This window comes from Nothoprocta perdicaria, unplaced genomic scaffold (genome assembly GCF_003342845.1).
Source record: "Nothoprocta perdicaria isolate Ctin4 unplaced genomic scaffold, notPer1 scaffold_28, whole genome shotgun sequence".
Classification (NCBI taxonomy): Eukaryota; Metazoa; Chordata; class Aves; order Tinamiformes; family Tinamidae; genus Nothoprocta; species Nothoprocta perdicaria.
Window position 1 is genome coordinate 758789 of NW_020455510.1, and position 24343 is coordinate 783131.

The 24343-nt window shown below is 39.9% G+C and overlaps 1 protein-coding gene across 1 annotated transcript in view; it reads left to right on the forward strand.

The window, feature by feature from the left end:
* SOX6 (SRY-box 6) overlaps positions 1 to 24343 on the forward strand; it is a 208377-nt gene that overhangs the window by 107962 nt on the left and 76072 nt on the right. The window contains exons 7-8 of the mRNA XM_026041109.1: positions 14091 to 14214; positions 22752 to 22831. Of these exons, the coding sequence (XP_025896894.1) occupies positions 14091 to 14214; positions 22752 to 22831 (204 nt within the window). The remainder of the gene's footprint in view (positions 1 to 14090; positions 14215 to 22751; positions 22832 to 24343) is intronic.

The following is a 24343-nucleotide window of genomic DNA, read 5'->3' on the forward strand; positions in this document are numbered from 1 at the left end:
TTACTCATAACAATCCRGGCTTTCTGCAGACAACAGAGCAGGGTCTGTTGTTTTCACAAGTCACAGCAGCTGGGAGGCAATTGTGAAGACAACAGCTTAATCTAGCTGGAAAATACAGGAAGAAGAGAATATACACTCAATTTCCTTCCATATTATTGCAAACAATGCAGAGGACTTTTTTTTGTTGTGGGTTTTTTTTTCTTTTTTTTCCTTTTTTTTTTTTCCCTTTGCTCTGGGTGGTCTGACTTAAAATGTGAGTGGCATAAAATGCACTACTAAACGTACTTTGAATTTTCAACTTGAATTTCTGTATTTGTGCTGCTGTGCCTAAATGTGCTGGAGTTAGAATATTACTCTACACACACACACACTTGGAAAAATTACACAATTCTAGCGTTATTTTGATCTCATGTACATGATGTTTATGCCACTGCTGCCTTACAACAAATGCTGCAATTGCTTCTGAGTTACCTTAGTGTAAATGAAACTGGAATCAGGAATTTAGAGGAAATTTGATTGCCAAAAATTTCTATTTGAAAAAAAGTATTATAAAAAAAAAAAAAAAACACTATGCAACTTTAGATGCAAGTTTAATCTTGCTTGAAAGTTCTCTTTTTAGCTTCTCTGGAAAAGGATGGGTGCTTGGTAATTTCTTTCTTTATTATGTGTTGTGAATCTGTAGATGATTCAGATTTGGAAATGCTTCATTTATTTCAGAAACACATTTACAAACAAAACATTCAATAAAGTAACATGCAATCTCTGTTTTAAAAAAAAAATAAAAAACAAAAAAACCCCAGCATCATAAGCAGGAAGTGATCGGGTAGTACCTGATAGTTACTTAGCGGTATTTCCTGGTGAACTTTTATGAAATATTAGTGAGTTGATTTATTTTTTTTCTCAATGCGACAGAAGACGATTGAGGAGAAGCAAATACTCCAATCATTATTACAAAGCTAGAAAGATTAAAACACAAATTAACATGGTATTGATTGCATGGCAGGCAAGTTGCATTAATAGTGACCATTAGATGTGGTTTCAGTGAGGGTAGATGTTCACTTTAAGGAAAAGCAGTAAAGGTACCCTCCTTTACTGCTCTTGGGAATGCTACATACAGCAGATTTCCAGTAACCATGGCAGACAGCTCAGATGGGAAGGATTTTTATTATGCATAGCACACAGGTTAGAGCAGCAACTGGTAACAGCAAAAGCCAGGCAGACAGCGAGCGTGGAAAATGAATGAGTGATTTGAACACAGTCCAGACTTCCAGGAGAGAAACTCAGGCTCAGGTTGGTGCTTAAGGAAAAAGTATGGTATGAATGCTAGGCTGGATGATGTGCTGCTTGCAGCAGGATGCAATTAGTACAGTGCCCCATGTGCCAGCCAACTCCAGGATGCTGCAGCAAGGATTCAGGTGCTGTTGGAGAGGCAGTGGATTCTGCGGCAAAGTCAAGTGGATAGAAATAGTACCATGTAGACACCTGAGCTATTTAGGAAAGCATGAAATTGAACTTCAGAGCCTAAATATTGGATCATTTAGGCTCAGTACTGACCTAAAAGTAAGAAAAAACCTATCCTCTCTACTTTCCTTAAAATATAATACTGTACCTCTCCCCTGCATTTCTTTGAAGTACAGTACATATGTAGTCCAAAATAAACTGTCAGATTAACTGGTTTGTTGTTTTAGTTAATCCTGCTCAACCTGTTCAGAAACCCTATAGCAAAATCTTATTTTCATCTATATACTTTTGGTCATAACTTTTTTTGTAGATAGACTAAAATTCTCAATAAGAAATGAAATCCCTAAAAAAAAAAAGAAAAAAAAAGCCATTTGGAAAAAAAATGCATCTAAACTGATGAGGAAAATTACGTTCTGAAAAGTCTCATCTAACCTGAAAAAGGAAAGCAGAGACAAGTGTGCGCTAACAAAACAGGGACTCTGAGGAAGCGCGTTGTTTACTATGAAGATCCTTGAGTGCATGAGAGAGGCTTTACAAAAGCCTGATTTTAATTTGTTTCAGCTGCATATGTCTATCTTAAAAATAAATGTTTGTGGGTGTCCTCATTTCCTTGATAGGATCCTACTTTTATATCCAATCTTTTCTTGTAATAGTGACAAATATCATTCTAAAGCCAAGAAAGCTAAACATACTCCATTAAAGTTGTCTTCCTCATTGTGAAAGCTTATTGACAGTCTTAGAGCTTAATGTTTTTGATATTGGTGGCCTAGAAAGGACAGTTCCCTGCCAGATAGCTGCTTTTGTTTATATATTAAAAAAAAAAAAAAAAAAAAAACTCTCAAAAACCACTAGTAGAGGTAGAGAGTAAGTGTTAAGAGTTTTGCAAGGAAGGTGAAGGGGATAGTGATAGAAAAGACCAACTGAAGGTAAAACGGATACAAAAAGAATGATTTGGCAAGCAGAAAAGTCAGAAAGAAATTCAGCAAAAATATATGTGTGTGTGAGCGACTTCCAAATGAGTTTTTTTGTTGCTCAAGATAATCTACCACGATGATTATTAGCGCAGCTGGCTTGCTGACTTCTTTACTTAGCAGAGAAGCTGTTAAACGTATTGGGCTCCAAGTACATCCTTACAGAGATACAGGTGGTCCTCCCACGGGATACATTTAAGAAGCTTAGGTTTTGTGTGTCCAAGAAAGTCACACAAATGATGCCTGTCTAGGAGTGTGGCAAGCAAGTTGTACACGGAGATGGATCTAAGAAAATTAAAATACTATGTGAAGGATTTAGAAAAGAAGGTAAACATATTCTACTTTATATTTAAATAGGTGTGTGTGTGTGTGTGTGTGTGTGTGCGCGCATACAGAGAGAGAATTTCACTTTCACTTTAAAGGTATTTCTAATAGGAAACCTGCCACACATTAAGCTAAGGTGGGAATTTATAATGTTACTACACGCTAACTTTCATAGTGAACAATGTTAGTGGACGCTTTTTAAGAGTAATCTCCATGTTGTGAGAAAATGGTTTCACAAAGGCGAATTTAGTGTGCTTGAACATTGTCCATGTATGACCATAGTGCAGAAGAACAAGAGTGCTATAAATTGTTATACTGAAGCAATGTGTGTTTGCCTCCTATATAGCTGAATCCTAAAAGTGAGCTTCAGAAGGGAGCACAGTAGTTTAGAAGTGGTAATGGATGTTGGACTTGGAATGGAGCTATATCTCAGGAATTTTTATCTTTTCCTCTAATGTTGGAAGGTATTTTTTGTGGTATTCCTTCTCCTTTTTTCCCTTTGCCCAATCCAATGTCCCTAAACTATAACAAGGGCAATTTACTTTCTGGATGTGACTGTTTCAGGGCTGCCAGCAAAGCTCATAGTTCAGCAAGGTGCTGTTACTGAAGACGTGCTTATTATGTAGGATTGAGTATATTGCCTGTTTGGTCCCTACTAGACCAGGGACTGCACAACAAGCTCTCCAGCGTTCGAGCTGATATGTTCAGACTGTGTTTTTAGCACCAGTCCAGCCCTTTCATTTCTTCCCACTGCAGTGTAAAACAAGTGCCAACACTACTTATTTCCTGCTTTGGAGGGGTGGTGGGGGGAATAAAGTACTTCAGCTGCTCCTGAAAATTCTTTTACCCTCTGAGCAGTGATTAATATACAAGTATAAGAAGAATCTTTAAACAAAACCTGGAAAAAAAAGGAAAAGAGCAAATATGCAGGCTAATGGTGTACCCTGAGGTGAGCAAAATGCATTTTTTTAACAAGCCAAGCATAGCAAAAAAGCTATTCTACAGTGAAATTAATAATTACCAAACAGATTTGCTAGCATTATTGTTGTATCCTTTATGAGAGTATGGGTAGCATGTTTAAAAAACATGGGAAGTGTGAATCAAAGCCCAAAGATTCAAACTGGTCTCCAATTTTTAATGTGAATTCTAATCGTGTGCCCCGGGTGCATAGAGGGAAATACAGTCTGCAGATAACAACTGGCTTTTGAGTTGTGCCACTAACTTAATTGTATCTATTTCTCTGATAATAAGGGGTTCTAATTTACTTACAGTTCTTTTCTAGCTAAGTTTTAAAGCAGAAGGGTGTCCCAGTGCCACACAGAGTAGGTGCTTGGCTATAATGTGTAGTTTCAGTCCCAAGTATTTTCCAAAGGCAAGGTTTGTTTATTAACTGAACCCCATGCTGAGATTCAATCAGTCTAATACAAGCCGGGTTTGAAGTTGAACATTCAAACGTATGCCCGTATATCTTGGGCATATATCTTACATAATGATGTTGGCCCCAGACATCTTTCTGGGTTTGTTTATGTCTGTTATGGATTCCCCTCATTATCCATGCTGTTTGAGGGATTCCCTATGGATTCAGCCAGTTTATTGCATACTTTTTAATTTTATGCCAAACTGAGTGCTCTGAGTGGCAGCTTGTAGGGAAGCACTGTGCAGCTTCCTCTCAAAAGCAGGGATGGATGTTATGATTAAGGTTAAATAAAATAATAAGGAAGGCAAAATATTGCAAAAGGGCATATAAGAGAGTGCCCCAGGGGAAGCAAGAGGGCTCGAGAAGTAATTTGAATGGTAAAACCTGAAGGTGTTGACTACTTTTCCTATTTCTGTTCCTTTTAATTATGATTAATTGTTAGGGCAACAATTCTGTGATTTACAAAATCTTCCTCACTGGGTAGCGACAGCAGTAACACTGGGAGCATTTGCTTATTTTAATTTCACCGGGGTGAAGGGATGTTTTAATATGCCAGTCGCTAAGCAGCTCCGTGCGCACACACAGSTCCCGGGAGCGTTACTGGGAGTTGCACATGCAGATGAGTGGGAGCAGGGGAGAGCAGCGAGCGGAACGGGCCGGGCCCTGCTCCAGGCTGGTCTCCCCCAGGGCAGATGGTGCCCTGCACTTATTCCATGCCCGTTTAAGTCCCGTAGCGGAGTTCACTGAGAGTAATATACGGCCAGAAGAAACAGAGCCCAAAGATGGGTTTTTCTTACAATGGCTTTACATTATGAGAAAGGTTGTTTTCAATCTGAAAACTCAGATTTATAAGCACTTAATTTGTCAGTTCGCCATGCCTTTCATTTGAAATAAACAGCCAGCAATATTATTTTAAAATCAGGCAGAAGGTGTAACAAAAATGAAGTCATGTTTTGAGAAATACGTGATTGATGATTAAAAAACAGAGAGAGAAGAGGAGAGGGGGGCGCAGTCCAACATTCATTAGTCAGGCAAAACTTCTATTTGAGCATGCATTAAGTCAGGAGGACCAGACAGTGTGTCTGGAAAATTATTCTTTAAGAAGTAGTCTCTCAAAAATATTCCTCTGTTTCGTATATCTGAAGGCATCCTTTCACTGCCTGAGTTATTTTATATCCACAAATGCTAGAGGAAACAAAAGAAACTTTAAAACCTGGAAACATAAACATCATTGAACAACCCCCTTTAAAAGAAGCAGGCATGGAGGGAGAGAGTAAAAGAAAAGAAAGAAATCACAGTAGATGTTTTCCAGGAGAGAACATGCAACCCGGTATAAAGGGGGCTAGTGTAACAAGAAGTCATCTATTCTTGATTTCTTTAGACAGCTAGAGTTTTGTGCCTCGTCTAGTTTCTGCGTTTTAAGAGCTTGTTCTGTGTAGCAGAAATAATACAATAAATGGGTTTAACCACATTTGTCTCAGCTAGACAGTCTGCTTTGTCAAAGATTGCTGGTACAACATAAACAAATTATGTGTTTGTAGTGCCTTTCAATGAGAGCCTATCTAACAGAGCTGAGATTGTATTGCGGCAGCTGTAGATTTAATCTCCTACCTGTCAGTTAAAACAGGCATTTCCTGAGCAGATAAGGCCTGGTGGGGGGCTGGGGAGGGGAGGGCACAGCTGGACAAAGGGCCATTGTTGTGGTTCCCTAATTCCATGTGGATGTGCCGGTGGGTTGGTGGGTTTCGTGCTGGAGACCGTGGGCGTGCCGCATTCGCAGAGGAGCTTGCTCTTTATTGCTGGTTAGTGAGGCAGAGTGAAAGCGAGCAGAGCTGCAGCTTTGTGCTATTGACTCTGGCTGTCTGTCCCGCGCAACTGAGGAAAATATCCCCAACTTTGGGAACAATGTCTCTCCGCTGTGAATGCCGTCATAGGAGTCGCAGCAAAGATCTATTCAGCCACTGAAAGCTCCCTTTAAGTCATGCTGTGGTTCTGACAAGGCAGGGAAAGGGAGTGAGTTTGAAGGCTGACATTGCTGCGTGAATATCGGGATGCTCTGAAGAAAAGGGAGCCCAGCAGTGTGCGTTTGTCTTTGACGTATCGTCGCTGCTGGAACTTCAGGACCCGAAGTCCAATAGGAAATACCTAACGCCCGTTTTAAACATGAGTTTCCTGCCCAACCACCCCGCCACCGTATTTTACGTTTTTAATGATTTTGTTTCCTTCAGTATGTTTTTGTAGACAAATCTCAAATGCTATAGAAACTGCGGAGCCAATGTTAGTGGCTCGAGCCAGACACGGTTGGCACTGGAAGGGAGCAGGTTTTGCGTACRTCGCTGGAACTGAGGAACTCTGTGCTGCTCGCTCCCCATCTGCGGTAATTGCTGCATACCTCACAGTGACAGTCACCTCAGTCATACTGTGCAAACACACGAGCTTCGTGAAGCCTTTTCTGAGTAAAGATGGTCAGATTGTGTCAAAATCTGAGGAATCCTAGGAAGAGCTGGAACAAGTTAATTTTTGCATGCAGTCCGTATTTTGCTTTGATCTCTAGATGCAGGAATTCTCTGCAGTAAGCTAATTCTCCAAATAACTGCCTTTGATAACCCTTCGTGTTTAGATCCAGATGCTCTATAAACATCATGTGATTTCTAGGAGTTATCTAGGTTACTACTCTTTATTAAAAGCTCTTCAAAGATACTCAGAAGCAAGAATATTTCGCTAGGTTTGGCTACCTCCTTTGACCTAGTCTCTTGAATATTATCCAATTAGGGTAGAAGAAATACATGAACCAAATCTCTGTGGAGGGAGGTATAATAAGGGAGAGTAAATTCAGAAGTATAAACAAACACCTGAGGAAATCAGACCTAGCACCAGGGAGGCTGGGACAGGAGTGTGCTTTTCACAGCAGTGAGTGACTCGCCTCCAGCTTTGCATCCTGCCAGCGTGCAAGTGTTGAGGTCTGAGCTGCGCTAATGCTGGCGGCTACCTCTCAAAAACTGCCTCATTCCCATTTTGCAGCAGAGCATGTCCCTCATGAGCTGTAGCTTTGTGCATTGGGTAGCTGTTGCTACAGTTGGACAAGAAGGGATAAAGGCTGTGATCCACAGATGAGAATGGAATTGCTTTATGTCCACTTTGCATTGTCACTTAGTCACTTACGCAAGTGTGAAAGCACAGGGTAGTTTTGAGTCAGTGTCTTCCTGTGTACACTGGAGACAAAATACTGACCTCCAAGGGGATCTTTGAGCATGAATGACTATTTGCAAAGTACTCAAATAGTGTAAATGCTGTGCAATACAAGTAAAACACCGTAGTTAGAGATCTTTGAATATCAGTGAGAGTAAAGCAAGCTTTAAAAACAAAGCGCTCGTGAAGTTTTTCCCACAGTAAAGTGGATGGCAGAACTTCCATTGGCATCAGTGACTCCGGGCTTTCTGATATATTCTGTAGTTGTATAATATAGTAGAACAAAAAAGCCCCACCCTCTTTTGTTACAGCTTTTTTAACTTGTATAGGACCGAAAGGGCTTTGAGTAGAAGTTCTGAAAAATGTTTGCACTTCTGCCGCTGCCGGAGCTATTCTTTAAGTGAAAGACAGCCCTTCCTGTACTGATCAGTGTGGAATTAGGTAATTTCTCATAATGTACAATGCAAGCCCTTCTATTGAAGGAATTATTTTTATGACACTAAGTAATAGATGTCCACTGCTTTAAAAAAAAAAATTAAAAATCTGTCCTTAAAGGATATAGAGGAAAACTATGCTTGGACACACCATTTTGAAATGCTAATTTTCAAGCATCTCCTACTCTGATTTTTTACATTCATGGAAGATTTCTGTGTACTCCAGAAATCTGGCACATTTTGATATTGCCATAAAATCATAAGCTAATAGGAAATTTCTGACATAATTTATATTTAGATTTTAGCTCAAGTAATGGAGCTTCTGTTTATAAAATATCAACAAGTATCATTAGGCTGCAATATTTTTCATATTTTGGCAAGAATAAGACAAGGTGCAAATGAGAAACATACATCTTCACTAGTCTTTGGAAATATCTGAAATAATTGACTTGCTCAGTCTTGTGTGATGGCTTGGTGACCACTAACTGTGGTAATTTGCATAATAGTCAGCTCCTCACTTCTGTAGAGATAACTGTTTGTATCTGATTAAAATTAGGACTGTTTGAGTTCTCTTGACTTTTCCAGAAGTTGCAGAAATAGAGATTTGCTGTTATGCTTTAACCAAACAAATGCACACATGGGGATAACAATATGCTGAGTTTATGCAGATTTTACAACACAAATCTGAATAAAATACCCACTAATAGACCCTTAAGGAGTAATAAACACACATGAATTTTCCTTAGTTGCACTTTAAAGTGATTTTAACATACTACTAGACCTTAACAATAATATTTAATTGACAAGATTATGCATTTGTATGGATTGAAAAGGTGGTAGATCTCTAATTCCAGATGAACTATAAATTCACTTTTGCATAATATGTTTTATTTATTTCTTTATAGCAGAGATGTTCTCCTTCCCTCCTAGTGAGAATTTCTTAGAATACAGACAATTTAAATAGACTTGATTACCGTTTATCATGCTCTTAACTTCATGAGATGGTCTTTAGTTCAACTACATCCAGGTAGTCAGAGAACTGGATAAAAGCAGGACAATACAATGGGAAGCTAATAGAAATGAAATGACAGGTGATATTTTAAAATATTTTCTTTTCTATATGCTTGGCAGTATTTTTCTGTTGCTTCCTTCTTTATTTCTCAAATAGATGGAATTTAATTTTAGCTTATTGAAAGTTTTCATATATGAGGAAGAAATAATAAGAGGTAAGGATGCTCTATCCTTCTGTATGGTCATATGAAACTAAAATTCTCACATTAATATTGTGGCCGCTGCAGGAGACTTAAATTATCAAGTCATGCTGAAGCACTGGACAAATGGAAAAATAGTGTTGGGGGAAGCAAATAGGAGTTAAAACCTGTTTACAAGTTAGATAGTGGGTGATATTTTTGTCATAGTATTTTGCATATGAAATATTCGCACTGCGAACCTGTAGTATCTTTGTTACCATTCTAGTATCTTGGATTTTTTCCCAAGTTGGTTTATCAACCAGGACAGGTTGGAGTAGTCCTTTAACTTCAGCATTTCAACCTTGACATCAGGTGACCACAGATTTTACTGGTGGGAGAATTAGAGGGGCAGTGGTTGTAAATAGCGATGCTGGATTATTTTAGGCAACTAGAGCATATTTAGCTCATCACAGTGTCCTATACAAGTGTTGGCAATAATAAAAAATAAAAATAAAAATAATAATTTTTAAAAGAAGATTAGTATAAAAAAAGCATAAAGTGTTATAAAACTCTGGGTATTCTCTCTCAAAAAGATGGCACTTAATTGTCCCTTTTGCACAAGTAAATGATGGAGCAAACCTTGAGGACCCTGTGAGGACCTCACTCCTGTTGGAGGGTGGAATTTGTTTCCCCTCATCAAGTCAGGGATTGTAAGGGTTAAGTAGACCCATGTGAGTTCCCTTGTTGCTTATTTCTCTGCCTCCTGTCGGTTATGAAAGCTCCAGCTCTCTGCTGAAAAGTGGCCTCTCTGCTAGAACAGAAGGACAGAGGATACTCTCACAGAGACTTGAATTGTCAGCTTGCAGTAGTTTGTCCAGCAGGTGTTAAGCACAGGTAGCAGAAAAGGGTAATGGAGAATGAAACTGAAGTTCCTCCATGTCTCTATCAGTCTTCTCTCCAAATTTGGGCATTCTGAAAGACTTGCTTCTTTCAGACTTTGGAAGCAACAGATGGTGAGAAAGCGGTGACCCTTTCTTACCTCCTAACTCGGGTGCCAGTGTTGGGGAGCATAGGGAAATGGGACATTTGAAGAAATGTCCCGAGTGCAGGGTGGCTTGTTGGTGCAATTTGGAAGTGTATACAACTCAGGAAGAGAAGGGGACCTGTATAGCCTAAGCAGCAAAATTGGCTTAGGGATGCATTAGCAAGAGCTCACAAAGTGGGGAGGCTTGGCTTTGAAAGCCTTTTCTTCTATAAGGATCTTGTCTTCTTTAAGTGCGGTGTTACTTGTTATAGAAGCAGTTTTGTTTTTTAAAGCCAGAACCCTTCCTATTCCTTTACTCCGCGCATGTGCTGTGCGCTGGCTCCCAAAGCGGCAGATCACTTTCAGTGCAGCCGTCACTCTGGTGTGACATATCCCTTTGGCTTCCACTTCTCATGCACAGCACTAAACATGGGTGACTTCTTAACAGGGAAGATTAGAGTAGCCAACTTCTGAGATTAGTATTCCCATGGCTGTGGGAGAAAGCATGCCACATTTGCCTAGCTTATCGAGTGGGCCACCAGCTTTTATTATTTCAGGGAGAATCGAACTGGAGCTTGCCTCTTGAACTGTTCAGGGCTAATTTGCTCTGAAGTTGCTTCCTGACTTATGTCTCAGGTAAGGAAGTGCTGTAATCAGTTCCCAAGCATTGTCAGTGTTGTGGTGGGGTGCTGAGGGAATGGTACCTTATCTTCTAAGCCTTCCCCCGGCTCAGTGGCTTCTTGCATTTAACACAGTTAACCTGAGTGTGCTACATGAAAACTCAGGTTAATTTTTTTAAATGGCTTAATATTAGAGGTAATTTTATTTGAGTTTACAGAGCAGCATTTTGGAAAGAATACCCTGAGCTGTTTGCACAGTTCATGACATATACTGGCAGAACTGCTCAAAACCCAGCATTTACTGCCATCACATACACAAAAAAAAAAAAAAAAAAAAAAACCCTTCATGAAAGAGAAATCGAGTCCCCCTGAGTGTCACTGTTTGCATATTAGCGCATTGGAGGGCCTCTGCCAAGTCCTCGCTGAGTGACTGCTGCAGATGCTCGTTCTCAAGTACGCCGAGGCAGCTCTTTAGTGCCAGTCTTCGGGGACAAACAATGGCACCTGTTCCGCACAGGAGAGCCGGCCAGTTCGTCCAGTCATGTATCTTTAATGAAGCTCTGGGGCAGATGGCAAAAAATGGCATCATCAACAACTTAGCACCGAGGAGACAAAAGGGGAAAGCGCCCATCCAACAATGCGCTGTTTTTACGAATGGGAAGAGGCCGAGTCTAAGTGTTTCTCGGGCATCTGCCGCAGTCTTGGTTTTTCGAAAGACCTGAGGAACATCTCGGCAATTAAAATTTCTGGGCATGTAGCCGATTTTATGAAGTACCTCAATCAACCTCTCCGCCCAGTTTCTTCCCCCTCAGTAAAATGAAAACCATAAAACAACAACAAAAAAAAGAGTCTGTACTGTATTTTATATTCATCTTACATCTTTAACAATTAAATGATCAGAGGATCAGTGACACTTGTACCTTTACTTCCTTTTTAATGCCCATTTGTGCTTTTCCTTTGATCTATGCAGAAAATAATGACCTCAACTATAAAATAATGTTGGGACCAACATTTAGTTATGATAGTAATATTTGATATGTGGCAGAGGGAAGGGTTGTTATGCAGTAGGAGCTTTTTTCAATCCTGCTAACTCTCCAAGTGTGAACTTGTACTCTGGATGTAAACCCCCTTTCATTATAGAAGCTATACACACACACACACACACACATATATATACATATATATATAGACTGAGGACCTGTTCTAACATTCAAAGGGGAATTTCAAGAAAGCATAGCAAACAGCCACCACACAGTGGTAATGCTCCACACTTAGGGAACAGCTATCGTTTGGGAGCCTTAAAAATCTCTTTGGACATGGTGGACTTGGTCCAGCTCTACAGGAGTTCACTGGGAAGAGGCCTGTGAAATGAGCRGTGTAGGATTTAGCCTTTTCTGTATGAGTTTCATATGATTTTTATGATACTGTAGTGCAGAGTGCTGTTCTGGCTCTGTATGCACCATTACTCTAAGCACAGCGTTCACTCTGATCTGGTCTCTGTTTTGGGGGTCTCTGTTGGTGTCTTGCAGATTTGCCACGAAAATATTTCTGGGGGGTGCGATTTGAAAGGAATATTTCTGAAACCATAGGCCCATTTCTTTAGACTGCAGTTGGGAGCTCCTGCAAATGTTTGCAAATACATTATGCTCAATTCTTTCAAAATCCTGCTGTTGTTTTATCAGACAAAGACTGCATTTTCATTTATCATATTGCCATAGACATGAAGATAGGAAACACTGTGCCACACAGCTAGCACCGTTTTGTCAGAGGTAAACGCTGGGCACATGGGGGCCAACTCCAATCTGACCAAGTTTAACTCATATCCTAATGGGCCCAGCCAGGCTTGGCTCAGCTCAAATGAAAGAAATCGCTGCTCAAAGCTGGTTTCTTTCACGCCCCAGTGCCATAGCAGTAATTGCTCAAAGACCTTTTTATTGTAAGTTGATTTTCCTGAGAAATGRATTCAAAAAATACTGTAAAGTGTTTATTTTTTGCTTGACCTTTATTAACCTACATCTTAGAGCTCTCTCAGGAGAAGAGTTGTTGGTAAATTAACCCTCATAGACACACACAGTAGCATTTCTGCTCTGTATCAATAGCTGTGAAGGGAATGGGGATATGACAAGAAAATTTGGCACTATTAAACAATGTCATAGGTCAACATATGGGATTTGGTCAGAAAAAGTTTTTAGAAATTAAAATGAAAAAATAGTTGCTTGAAGTTTAGTATAACTTTTTAATAGTGTTTAATACCACCAATTTATGGTAGAAGGGCAGTATTTTCTTCCGTCTAAACAAAAAACAAAACAAAACAAAAAAAACATTTCTTCTAACCTTCACTAGCTTTGAAATGTAAACCATTTTATGTTTACTTAATTGCTAATCAGAAAAAAATGTAATTCAAACCTTGGGTACTTCTGAAGTTAAGGAATGATGGATAAAAACTCTTTGTGATCCTGACCACTGTCCCTGAAACACATRTAGCAAAAGTAAAGGGACCTGGAAATTAAAATGGGGATTTAACAGACATGATTCTGTCACGTCTCTCGTTTTCTATATGTGAAATACAAATACTGATAGAAGGTGAAAAATTTTCTCCTCTTGCATGTTTGTGCTCTTTGATACATTTATTAAGGTCAAATTAAATTTGATGTAGTAGGTTTTATTTTGAAATGCTCTCTGAATACAACTCTGTAATTACTGAGCTACATGATAGTGCATAAAGCTATAAAACTGCTTAGACAAACAAGCAATTTATATGTTATACTGAGGTGTATATGGCAAAGGATGTTAGTTTAATTGGGAGCCAAGATGTTGTAGCCTTAAATCTTAAGAACTGGGGTGTTGTCTTGAAGGCTGTGTAATAGTGTGGCAAGATTTTGAAATAACATACCTGAGTTGTTACCATATATATATATATGAACAATACAGTATTGCAAGATCTGAGAATGAAAATTACCCTATAGATGCTAAGTATTTAACATCAAAGTATCTGTGACAGTATTGAGATACTTCTGAAACACTTTTCGCTCTACTTTCTCTGACCAAAGATCAGAAAACTTGTGAGAAATTAATAGAAATATATACTATTCTTATTTCAAAAGAATCAGTAATATATGAGAAAGATTTTGTATCTTTTTACCTTGTGCCAGGACAGGGAATATTGAGACAGAGAGACAGAGACAGAGAGAGAAAGAGAGAGAGAGAGAGAGAGACAGAGAGAGAGAGAAAACAATCGTGAAGGAGGAAAGTGTGCAGTTCTCTGCAACTGTTGCACCTTTGACACTGAGGGAAAACAATGTTAGCGAGGGCTTTGATGTGCTAATGTGCAGTTGGCAGGGATAACATTAAGGAGGAGGTTCTGTGGGACTGTGCAAACGCAAGAGCGCTATCAGTCCTGGAGAAATACCTGTCAAGACAAATTTGTGCTATTTCTGATCAGAGGCTTTCTTCTGTTTAGCAGGTTCAGGGTCACATGCCTCCGCTCATGATCCCAATTTTTCCACACGACCAGCGGACGTTGGCAGCGGCTGCTGCAGCCCAGCAGGGATTCCTCTTCCCCCCAGGAATAACTTACAAGCCAGGTAAGCTAACAGGGATATGAAGCTAGTTAACATTTTAGGATTATTAGCTGTAGCTTCTCGTGTGATCTATCTCATTGATGATGTTACACAACAGGAATAGTGGGTTGGAAATTCAAGTTTTGCAACTTCACTTGAAAAGAAACTTCCATTTTGAAGGAGATAGATGGAATATTGGTTATTGGATACATGAACTTTTTTACCTTTGCTTCTTGCAAAATTGTCTGCTCTAAACATATTGACCTGCTCTCTACTAATTTACATCTGCTCTGCACAGGGTCATTACACAAAAGCTACACATATCTTTTATTAATTCTCTTATCTTCAGTATGCTTGTCTTTTGTGCCAAACATCTTACTCTTAATTACTGATAAATGTCAGAGCAAGTATAATTTAATTAGCATACTTCAAATGGGCAACTTTTTGTTTGATTCCAATCAGAATAATAAAAGGTTTTGGTTAGCTCAATCCCAGTCATCACTGAGACTTGTAACAGGTCACACAACCTTTCAGTGAAATATGTTTTGAGATGATTTAGCAAATGTTATGATTTCTTTCTTTTTTTCCCCTGAGTTTACAGGACTCCTGGGGAATTCAATTAGGGATATAATGGTTTGAAGCTACTTTCAGAGCCTCCTTGTAAACAGGGCTTTAAATGTTTAAAGACATGTTGCCAAAGGAATTCAATGTAGGAAGATAGTTAAGTAAATAAAAGTCAGCCTTATTTTCATTTGTACATTCTTTGTAAGTGACCTCAGCCCAGAAGCAGCAACCTTATTTTGCTCATTAATAGTATTCCCTGTCAAGTTGCCTTTAGCGCATTAACCTGATAACTAATAGCTACAAAACACAAATACCCATTTCTTGTTTGACATTAAATATAAAATGTACAAAGTAAAGCATTGATCCTGCTCCCACTGATGTCAGTGGTGTTTTGCAGTTGTCTGCAGCAGGAGCAGGGTCAAACCCAAAGCAAAGTCTCATAACAGATGATGTAAACAGCATGCTAATTAAAAGCCAGGTTGAAACAAAAATCTCTTCTAGCAAGTTTACTTAATATTAGATGAAGTGAGGCCAAGCAGGATTTCAGCAAACATTTCCGTTTGTCCCACTCCATTCTGTCTCTTTAGTCTGGAGCCATTCCTCTCTCCTTGAAGGTAGAATCTGTGTCCGATCATTATCTTATTTTCAGTTTCAGAAACCCCAAAGTTCTTTTCCAATTTGACAAACTAGTGCACTATATGGAAGAAACAGCTAAGAGGGATCCTAAAGGCAGCCCGCTCTAGAGGGCACAGAATGATAGTTGTTCACACACATTAACCTACCACATTTAGGGGCCAAAACAAAGAATATTTTTGTCTCCAAAGACATGATCAGAATTGCCTATTATTGAACTTGTCCAGGATGCCCTGGCTAACACCTTTCCTTTTGCAGCAAGCAAAAGCATATGCTTTAGTTTGTTTGCTTCTGTCATTTTAATTTGAGATGCTTTTTAGTGACTGTTAATTGTTAAGCTTTCCCCAAAATATGATACCTGAAATCCCCTTGGGATGCTTGTAGCTCTGTAAATGCTTAGTACAATGAGGATTCAAGAAGAGCACCAGTATGAATTTCTGCACAGAAACAGATTTCTGTAGTAATTCCAAGGTGTTCTTGTAATATCTATCCTAACCCTTCACCAAGCTCACGGTGCTTTACCTCCAATCCTGTCAGCCTCATAGCAGATGGAAATGCAGGTTTAGGCAATTTGGAATGCAGAATGGGATTTGCATAACAAATGTTAGAAAACTGAACTATGGACAGAAATCAGGGCCTAGATGTCTCAGAACCCAGCTAATGGGAATGCAGCTAAGCTGTTTGCAGTACATTAGTGGTGAATATCCAGGTAGTGTTAGTAAAAAACAAAAGTGACTGTAATTCTATGATAGTCAGTTCAGCTTGCATGGAATGAGAATATTTATATTTTAATAAACACGTTAAGTTCTACAGTATGTGTTGCAAAGATAGCTGGATGGTTTAGTAGTTCTTGTTGAAGAGATAGCATGATTTAAAAAAAACAAATCTACACTTGGTATTGATTAAATCCTATTTTTGGCACTCTTGGCACAGTAGTTAAGGAATTAATGAAACTGGAGATTAAACTACCCTCTTTCATAGAGAGGGTTCTTCAAAGTCATTTCTGAGGAATATTTATGAACTGTAGCTACCTACACTCTTTCACTTTTGTGAAGGAACAAAACTTTCACCTCTAGAACTGTCATTTTAGACTTGCTACTTATAAAACCAGAGAGGAAAGAAAGGAGATGGATTAACCCTCCAGATACTTCCATTTTTATTTTTTGGCTGCCTATGTAGTCTGTCTTTTCATTTTAATCTAGTTTGACATAGGCAAGCCTGAATTTTGACAGTACCACTTTTCCTTGACATGCAGAAAATACAGTAAAATGGATTTCAATAAAAGGAGCTTTGGTAATTGAGCACTTTTGAGATCCTGTCTGTGTAGTTCAGGGATGCCCWGTGCTCATGTGCACAGTCATTTATTGGCTTTGCACATAAAAGCAGCTAGGTGTAAGCCAGCTCCAGCTTGTAACCTGAGAGTATCGGTACTACTCTAGGCAGGGTAAGTCCTGCTTTAAGGCATGAGTTGGTAGAATTATCTGTACATGCCCATGCTGGTGCATCTTCATTGCCCATGTGGGGAACAAGTAATGGCAGTTTAGTTCAGTGCGAAGGTGGAAGCTACTGAGAACTGTTGCAAAGCTGCCCTTAAATGACACAGCTTTAAGAAAGAAAATGGCTGTTCTTAAAACAAGCTATGCTAAGTTATGTCTTTAATAGCAGGAGGAGAGTTTAGGATCTGCTGCCCTTTCGGAACGTGAGCCCTTGAGATGTGAACTGAGCTCAGAAATGCCCAGCATAGAGAGCTGCTGGGAATTGCTAGCTGAAATTTCTATTAAAGTCCTCCAAAACAGCATTTCCTACTGCCTGTTGTCCCTACTTGGCAGGATCCATAGTATGAGGTGGCTACAGCACTCGCTCACATTTTGGAACTATAGCAGGTAAAACACGACCAAGTTAGCAAGCACTGATGACAAGTAATAATTGCATTTAAAAAAAAAAATCCCCAAAGTCCCATGCTTCCTTATGTATCTCAAAGTCATGTAATATAATTTTCCGGCATGGTAAGTACTAATTGAGAAATCAGAGCTGCATAGATCACCTAATTAATTTTTTATACATATTTCAGTATTTATACTGTATACTAGATTAATTAAAACTTTAGGGCGCCATGCATCTCAAATGACTGTTGTGACTATTGACCTGCAGGCGCTTGACGAGCCTTGCAGGATACCTGGTTGCAGGATTGCCCCTTACTCCAGTGGGAAGCGCTAGTGGCAGCTGGTAGGGAGCTAATACTTACCCAGAGATACCACACAGTTAATAGGACTATTTTGCATTCCAAGTAGAGCAGAGCGACTACTCCAGTTCTCTGCCTGTGACCACTCAGCTTACTAGCTGGAACTGGTGGAAAGCAGAAATGTCATTATATCTTATCTCCCTGTGCAGGTTGCCCTTCACTTAGCTGGCCTCATGCATCCAGGGCAAGTTAGTGGGCTGGAGCATCCTTGAATGTGATTAGTGTTGGAGCATCCTTGAATGTGATTAGTGTGTCCCCATTAGCCAACTGGCTCTGGAGGGGAGTGCTGTTTCTGGCTAGTGAGTGGGACAAGGCAGGAAGACAGTTCCCTCCCTCCATCTTGCAGTGCCTGAAGTATTCATTCCTTCAAGTTTTATGACTGTGATTGGCCAAAGAAGACAAGTGACAACTGCGGAAAGGTGTGGATGAGCACTGTGTAGGAGTTGGACTGTCTTCTGAGGAGCAAAGCTTCTGGGAGCAGCAGGGCCATTCTTCTTGCCCTCTGCGTAACAGCAGTCCTCATGGGATTTGGAAACTGGTGATGGGTTTTGCTGAATAGTCTTCTGAAAATATTCTGTGTTGTAACAGTCCTTTACCAGATGTGTAAAGTGACAATGAAAGAGATTATAAAAAAGTACAGAATTTGAAGTATGGAGATTTTGAGCCCCAATTTAAAGGTTTTTTTGGGGATGATACACTGCCATGTAGCTCTCAGCATTTATTTCTATTTCATGTATAGACCATGGTTAGAATGACTGAGAAATAACTTCTGTTTCCTTATCTAGACCATTTTGGTTTAGCTACACAAAGAATTTACGATAGATTTTGCTATGCTGGCGATATAATGAAATATGAAAGTGGAGATTATTTGCCTAAGTCAGTGACAAAAATAGTGAGAAATGAATATGAAGTTTTGGCCTGGTTCTCTTAGCTGCAGTGGGACGAATCAACAGTAACTACTCTGAGATCAAGGAAGAGAAACATACATAGCACATGGCAAGTGGCATTGACTGCACCTCAGACCTTTCCAATTCTGTGAACTATATATCATAAAGCCACTTAAAGTCATTGATTAGCCTAGCTAATCTGCATGACTCACATCTCCTGGATTTTACTGGTATCCATTGGTAGAGTTTCCATTTGGAATGGTCCTTTCAGAAGTTTTTCCTAAAGCAGCAAGAACTTTAAATATTATGGAGCACAATGCTCTTATTTTCAATAAACTGCAGTTCTTTTTGCCAGATAAGAGCAGAAAGGGTACCTCAAATCAGCTCTCTACTGAGCTGCTGAGCTGAGAGAGGTGCTATGTGAATTGTATTTCGAAAGGACTGAGTAACCTTGGGATGCAGTGCAGTGGTTCATATGTGCCTCACTTTTAAAAGCTGAGGTAACAGCTAGCGCTGGTAGTAAGCAGCTGAATATTTTCAACTGAGATTTCCACTAAAGCCAGCGCTCTTCYCAGAGGCAGCCAGTTGCTAACTGAGCTTGCTGAGCATGAGACTCCCAGCAAGGCACTGCGGTGAGGCATGGACRGGAGAACTGGTATAGCCTCACCATACAGAGCAGAGTCTCCGAAGTGTTGCTTTGGCCAATTACTTTTATTAACATCTTCCTTGATCCTGACCACCCATCATATCCTGTGCAGGAGTGTTACACATGTGAGCATCAGTTGTGTCAATATGATGCTTCCTGACAACAGCATGAGTAGGGATGTACTCTCCTTGGTCTGTTCTGCCTTGGGATACTCCTTTACTGGGTATGTGATCAGCCAAGTCTCTTCTGACTTTGTTGTTACTCTGTGATTATACATGGGAAGTGTGCAAGTTGCAGCGTGAGCTCCCAGTGTAAAGGGAGAGGTTTTAAATTGCAATCCCAAAATGAAGAAACCATCAAGCAAAAATGCTCCCTAAATGAGATGATGAGAGTGAGTTGTTATGTTACAAGTGGGTTTTGGAAAGGGTGACTAACAAAACCAGCACCTTCCCCTAACTTGAGTCTCACCAGCCAAACGAAGGCATATCTCTGGACACCCTTCTTCTCCTCATGTATCACAGTGCCTTAATCTGGAAAGTAAGTGCACACATCCTGTGAATAAAATCCACTAAGCTTCATTGCTTCACCCAAGAGGAGCAGTCGTTTATACGATTTCAGTGTAGAACAGCGTGGTGCAATTGTTTGTGGCCTGCGTTCGTCTGGAAGTGCTGCCCAACCTGCCAAATGAACCAGGAGCCTGGCATACTTTCCATGGTTGGTAAATGCCAGGCGATACATAAACCACGGTTGTCAAATGCAAGTAGGCAATGAAGGCAGCAGCAAGGTTGAAGAGATCAGTTTGTAAAATAGGCAGGTTTTCTTCTTTCAGCAGTCTCCTCCCTGTTGGTTACCCACAGCCAGCACACACCGGTACCTGAAGCAGACCTGCTTGAACATGTTTTGTCTTTCCTAATACAAATGTGGAAGAATGGATCTGCACGCAAGCATTCCAGCCTGAGAAACAAATTTGAAAAAAATTGCTACAATGCATTGACTGATTTCTTGCCAAGACAGCTACTGAGAAGCTTCTTGATCCATTCTTGTACTGAGAAAAGTAGAGAGGGGACATACGTACCTTCTGTAATTAAAAATTAAAACTGGTCTGTTCCCTGCATGCTGTATTTCCTCAAGGGGGAGAAAAGGAGTACCTTTGCTCTGCTTTTCCTGCTTGGTGTCAGCAAAATATTGTGAGCATACAAGAGTATTAATTTTTGTTCTCAGCATAATGGTTTTCTTAGCACACCAGGAGTTAACCATAATTAAAGTTGTGAAAAATGAGAGAAGAAAGAAGGGACAGCCTTTTATTTTAATAGTATATAAAAGGCATAAAGATAAAACCATGATTTCCCTGAGCAGAAGAAAGAACCATAGGCAGGAGGTGAGCAAGACAACACTCCCGGGTGTGGTGGAGAGATTATTGAATTAGTTGTGAAGCCAAAACCTCTGCGTGCATGTGTGTGTGTGTGTGTGTGTGTGTGTGTGTGTGTGTGTGTGTGTGTGTGTGTGTGTGTGTGTGTGTAAAATATCTGGCTGTTTCAAACTATAGAGGCATGACAGCTGTGAAAAAGGAGTGCCGCGGGGAATACTTTTAGAGTTTGATTTTTTAAAAAATATGTTTGACATGGAAAATGTTTTAGTACAAATAAAGCAACTGGTATTGAACTTAAAAAGTGTATGTGGAGGGGGAGGGAGAAAGAGGAGATAGCTGTGTGGAACAGGAATGAATAATTCATGATATTTAAAGAAAGAATGCCTCCAAAATGTTCTGCAAGGCAGTCCGTGCTGATAACTCAGATGGTTATTTTCCCCTCCATTTAAGTCATCATTAATTCAACTTCTTTGTATTTTTTTTTAACCTTGTAAGATATTTCTGAGAAGCATTATTTAACTTAGCTTAGGATCTTACTTATTCAGATAATTTCGTATAAATATCAAAGAGATGAGTAGAATTATTTAACCGTAAAGAGACAACTTTAGTACTGTAGGAAAGGAATCTAGGGGTTTATGTGGCTTTTTTAAAGGAGAGGGATTTTAAAAAAAAAAAAAAAAAAAAAAAAAGCCCCAGCATCTTTGCAAACTAAAATCAACCTCATGGAAGGGAGAAAATAAGAGGAGATATTTTGAACATTACTCCATAGGACACCAGTACAATATAGTGTTAGTGAATGTGTTGTAGCAGAGCTTCATATGCAATCAGAAGCCAATTGTTACTGGACTGTGTACAAGCGCATACTGTGCTCAATGGTCTGATGAGGTATTATGGATATGATGCAAAGAGACCTTGTGGATTAGAAATGTACGATTTATTAAAAAAGTGAAACAACAGAACATTTAGACTGAGCTGAATACAATAGCACTTCAGGTGTTAAACAGGGAGCTGTTAAACAGCTGAGTGATTGTAAAGACTTCAGGTACTATGTTTTCTTTGAGGGGGTGGACAAAAATCTCACTCTTGTAGTGTCCTCACTATTTCAGATTTCTGTCTTTTCTTCCACTATTACCTACTGCTTTCAATGTGGGAAAAGTTCACACAAAACAAACTGATTATTGTAAATTTCAAAACCGTGCAGCGTCAAGAAGAGCAGCCTGTTAAAATGTAGCCTTCAGATAGTACATAACACTGACTTCAAAAAAGAAGCTTGAGTCAAAGCGATCCTCCATTAAAGCATGGTTATTGTGTAATCCATCACTTGATTAATCTTTATATTGCAGATTCCAGTGCTAAGCGATTCCGGCATTCCTTCATTGTTTGCACTGACTCAGAGCGAATGGCCTGGGCTACACGTTGCTGCCACGACTCGGAAGTGGCAACACCCATGGATGCTATGAAATATAAAGTTGCAGTGCCTATTTTAGTGCAGTAGTATTCTTTATTTTCCAGAGTATTTATTGTCCCTTCAATGCAGAAGGCACGTACCTTTCGTTACCAGTGAACAGAACACAGACGTTTTAGGCTTTCTAACTCTTCACCTTGAGTAGGGACCATACACTTAGGAGCCAAATAGGATTAGCTTTCAGACTCTTTAAAAGCGTTTGAATTTGTCCTTTGTTTATGGCTACCTGAAGGGAATTGTTTCAAGACAGAAAACCTCAGAGCAAAAATAAAAACAGAAAAATCTTCAACCTGTGCTGAGGAAAATAGGCCCAGGAAAGAGCTACTTGATTCCAAGAAGGAATCACCTTGTATGGGGCTGATATTTCTCAAGTTAGAACAGATTTGTGCTCTCCTAAGCCACATGTGGCATCAACTATTTCCTGCTGGGAATCACTCGGATTTTCTGGAGTATCCTGTGAGCCCGCATCCTGTGTTGCACCCACGTCCCCATGCTTGCCTGGAACATTGCTGTAGCACATGCGGAGCAGGAGTATCACAGTTAATTCTGCTAGTTTGCCTACCAGGTCTCTGCTAGCAAAAAGTTGCAGGGGAGCCCGGCAAGCCTGTGCCCAGCTCCGCCTTTTGTTTTCGCAGATGTTTGGGCTTAGGGGAGTGCTGGAGAGCCCCAGCAGCAGCGGGGGCCCTGTTTGTGCTTGTCGGCCGCTCTCTTGTCAGCGCTCATTGTCTGAACCTGTGCGCATTGTTCTCCCACAGGTGAGAACTACCCGGTGCAGTTCATTCCCTCCACGATGGCAGCTGCTGCTGCTTCTGGACTCAGCCCTCTGCAGCTCCAGGTATGTGCCAGAACAAAAAAATGTGGGACGTCGGCCAGCATGTTAGGGGGAAGCTGCAAGCCAGCTGTATGCTAAATAATAGTCTGCATGTTAAATAATTTTTTTGAGCACAGCCCAGGAGGATTAACACCTTGTGTACTTACGGCACTGCAAATACAGCATTCTGCCGCCAGCCTGGATACTTGGAGCAGAGGACTTGATACTGTGTATTTCAGATCAGTGAAGTTAATAATATTTTTTAAAATTATATGACCACTTGTCAGAAGATATGTTCAGGGATCTTTCCCACTTTGTTTTCCTTCAGGCTTTTCCCTCTAGCTGCATAGTACTATCTTTAGTTGGGGCAGAGAGTGTAGCTGAATAAATGTGCATTACTGTGTGGAGTTTTTTTTTTCTTTTTCTTTTTCTTTTTTTTTTTTCCCCAGACAGTGTGGTGTTGACAATACAATAAATTGCAAACTCTTTTAGCTTCTGTATTTAGGTAATCTTAACTTTCCATGTATTAAGCTGGTCAGATGCCAAACATGGTCAGGAGCCTTGGTTTGGTCATTTATTTGTTTTTGGCATAAATAGCACTAAATGTTGTGAAAGAATGATTTATGTGCCATATTATTAGCTAGCTTTTTGTGGCAAGAAGTTTTTAATTTCACAAGAAAAGACACAACAATGTCATAAATAATGAAAAAGCAGTCAAAAGCTTTCAGAGTTAAAATGTGTGGAAAGCAAGTGACAGTGAACATGAGAGGAAAAGCCATTAAAGATGCATGTAACTATTTGCAAGCAAGCCTTTGAAACCCCTGTTTGAGTTAGGTTATGGTTAGCTTCAGCTTCCAAGTAGGGATAAATTGTGCCTGAAGTACAAAGTACTGCCATATTAATACCAAAATACCTATGTACCTTTGGCAATTATATCATTTGCTAGAGGAAGGGAGCATAGCAAGTTTAAAATCCTGTAGTCTTTAGCCAATGCTGATGCAATGTAGCTGATGCTCTCCTTGCGGAGATAACTTAGGGTAAGTGGACAGAACTTGCTATTCAGTGGTAGTCCAGGGCTGGCTAGAAAGACTCCTTTAACCTATGGTGACCTAAGCAAGATTCAAAGCCTGCACAGGAAATATCCTGAAACTACAGAGAACGGTGGCTGTTCTGAGGGACATTAAGACTCTATCTAAGATATCTTCAAGCCTAAAATTAAAGCGGAATTTTTTTAAAGGAACCATTGCAGGTGCCCAATTTCAGTGCTTTGAAGATTTATATTTGAATACTTGGTTAAGTTCTGTCTGCTGAAGTATTTTCTCAGTTAAAGCTATCAGTCCTGTGAACAGAGAGATGATTTTGGCTACCTTTAAAATGCAGTCAACAAGTAGTAAGCCTACGCAGGACTGTAGGGCAGAAAAGGGAAAAAAAAAATGTTCAGCTGCTACAGAAACAGAGTATAAAACTGACATTCTCAGCTCTTCTGCCAGAAGCAGTTGTAGCTAGGATTCACAAAGCTGTTTACGTACCAATCCT